This window comes from Plectropomus leopardus, unplaced genomic scaffold (genome assembly GCF_008729295.1).
Source record: "Plectropomus leopardus isolate mb unplaced genomic scaffold, YSFRI_Pleo_2.0 unplaced_scaffold10973, whole genome shotgun sequence".
Lineage (NCBI taxonomy): Eukaryota > Metazoa > Chordata > Actinopteri > Perciformes > Serranidae > Plectropomus > Plectropomus leopardus.
The window spans coordinates 1-2410 of NW_024611588.1; the positions used below are offsets into that span (position 1 = coordinate 1).

At 39.8% G+C, this 2410-nt stretch overlaps 1 protein-coding gene across 1 annotated transcript; it reads left to right on the forward strand.

Annotated features, from left to right (window-relative positions):
• Window positions 1–53: 53 nt before the first annotated feature.
• LOC121963362 (ubiquitin carboxyl-terminal hydrolase 19-like) lies at window positions 54–2019 on the forward strand (the record flags this gene model as incomplete). The annotated part of the gene is made up of 4 exons (XM_042513651.1): window positions 54–164; window positions 837–1053; window positions 1569–1721; window positions 1853–2019. Coding segments are annotated over 4 exons (648 nt in total), but the record flags the coding sequence as incomplete, so codon positions are not given.
• Window positions 2020–2410: the final 391 nt, after the last annotated feature.

Sequence of the window (2410 nt, forward strand, 5' to 3'; positions counted from 1 at the left end):
TTGCTGTCTGTGTCTTCATCCCTTTATTCCTTATTCTTGGCAATTCTTTGCAGCCGCAGTAACAGGGTATCAGCATCCCAGTGAATCAGCATCAGGTCATGCCAGTCAGTTCTACATAGCTCTGCTGGACTCTAACAACAAGGAACAGAGGCTGGATGAGAAAGGTACGAACAGAGTAGTCTTAGCTACTCACAGTCAGTTAGATTCCTAGTTATCATATTTCCATGTTCAGTGATTCTGCAAAATTTCACGTTTTTTTTCTTTTTTGTCGTGTGTGCTGTTACTTAACCCTTTGAAACTAGAGCAAATTAATCTGATTTCTTTCAAAAACATAGGGAAAATGCAATAAGCAACAGAAGATATTACCCAAAACTTAAAAAGAAATTAGTAAAAACTAAAAGAAAATGACCTGAAAAATCAACCAATCACCAAACAAACAAAAGATAAATAAAGAAGAAAGTAAAGAAGAAAAAACAAGGATATAACCTGGAAAAAAATGCTTGGAAATTATAATTCTGTCACATTCTAACTTTAGTTTTCCCCTAACTTTTTTCATTTTTCCCCTAGACATTTTTTCCTAACTTATTAAAATAAATTTGTTTTATAAATCTTCTTATTTCTTGCAATTTGAGGAACATTTTTACCAGGTTGATTATTGCCCTTATTCCCATGATATTGAAGGAAATCAAACCAATTTTCTCAGATTTAAATACTCGTAAAAGGCATCTGAATGCAGTACAAGAAACGGGGTGTCGCTCCAGGTTTCAAAGGATTAAAGAAAGAAATCAAGTCTAACGCTACAATGTTTTTTTGTCTTCCCTCCACCCCCTCTGTAGAGGACCTTCTGGCGGACCTCCCTGAAGATGCAACCTTGGAGCTGGTGTGGAAGAACAACGAGCGTCTGAAGGAGTATGTGCTGGTGAGCTCCAAGGAGCTGGAGTATGAGGAGGACCCTGGCTCTCTGAGTGAGACAGCCAGAGCAGGACACTTCACCCTGGAGCAGTGCCTCAACCTCTTCACTAAGCCAGAGGTGCTGGCTCCAGAGGAGGCATGGTAGGGATCTTACTTTGTGATAAGACTCTAAATTAAGGCAACATTGTCTCTATAATTCTGGCTTCTGTCCAGTTACCCATTCAAGGCTGCATTTGCACCACATTTTTGCAGTAGTACATCAAACTCTAGAGAATTTCCTAATATCTTTTCCAGTTTGAATGACCAAACTGGTCTGTCACCTTTGTAGCGGGAAATTACATCTTTTCCAAAGACATATAACTTACTAAAATATTCCTAACTTATGTCATCATCAGATTTAATTCTGAAAATAATGTGTATTTCCAGTTTGTACATAGTAAGTAGAGAATGCTGTAATCAGCTTCGGGCAGCCACAAGTCTGATGTGCCGAGAGATTAATACCTGTCTGCTAGTCATACGTGCTATTTTTCAACCTGAAACTACCTGACTTCTTTCAGCATTTCATCACTTAAATGTGATGTTTGTATTCCTGTTTTTCATCGGACAGCAGGACAAAGAAAGCATCTGTCAATAACCACGTTGTCTCTGTGTTTTAGGTACTGTCCAAAGTGCCAGCAGCACAGAGAAGCCTCCAAGCAGCTGCTGCTGTGGCGTCTGCCCAATGTTTTGATCATCCAGCTCAAACGCTTCTCCTTCAGGAGCTTCATCTGGAGGGATAAAATCAACGACATGGTAGACTTTCCTGTCAGGTAAGTGCCATTACATGTCATTTTGCAGCACATCACTAATTTTTATTTACTTTAATATAAAAAGACAGCAAAACCTTATTGCGGTTCTGGTATTTCCATAGCAAGGCTTCTAATTTAAAGCTTTTTTCTAGGAATCTGGATCTCAGTAAATTCTGCATTGGACAGAAGGATGAGATGCAACAACCTCCAATCTATGACTTATATGCAGTCATCAACCACTATGGAGGAATGATAGGAGGCCACTACACGGCCTACGCTCGCCTGCCAAGTGACAAGAACAGCCAGCGCAGTGATGTTGGTGAGTGTGCAGTCGCCAGGCAGGTTTCCATTACAGATTGGCACAAAACGTAAGCGAAATTTTCGAAATGACTGCCTTTTCATTAAGCTCCTTATATGTGGGAATGAGTATGAGAGATTTCTGGGAGGTGATAGTCCACAATTTCGGATTCAAAACTTTGAGATGATCTGCTCAACTTTTGAAGAGTAATGTGATGCAATAACAGCTCTTGTAGCTCCTGCTGCATCATGAGGGAGCCAGTTCCTACTGACAAGCACACAGCCATAGCATCATGTGACCTAGAAAAGCCCCCAAAAAATGTTGCCATTGCATTTTTGTGAAATATGGCTTTTTTTAATTGCCTGAAATACCACCTCATGTTTATTATCTGCAATTTCAATTGGCGCAATTT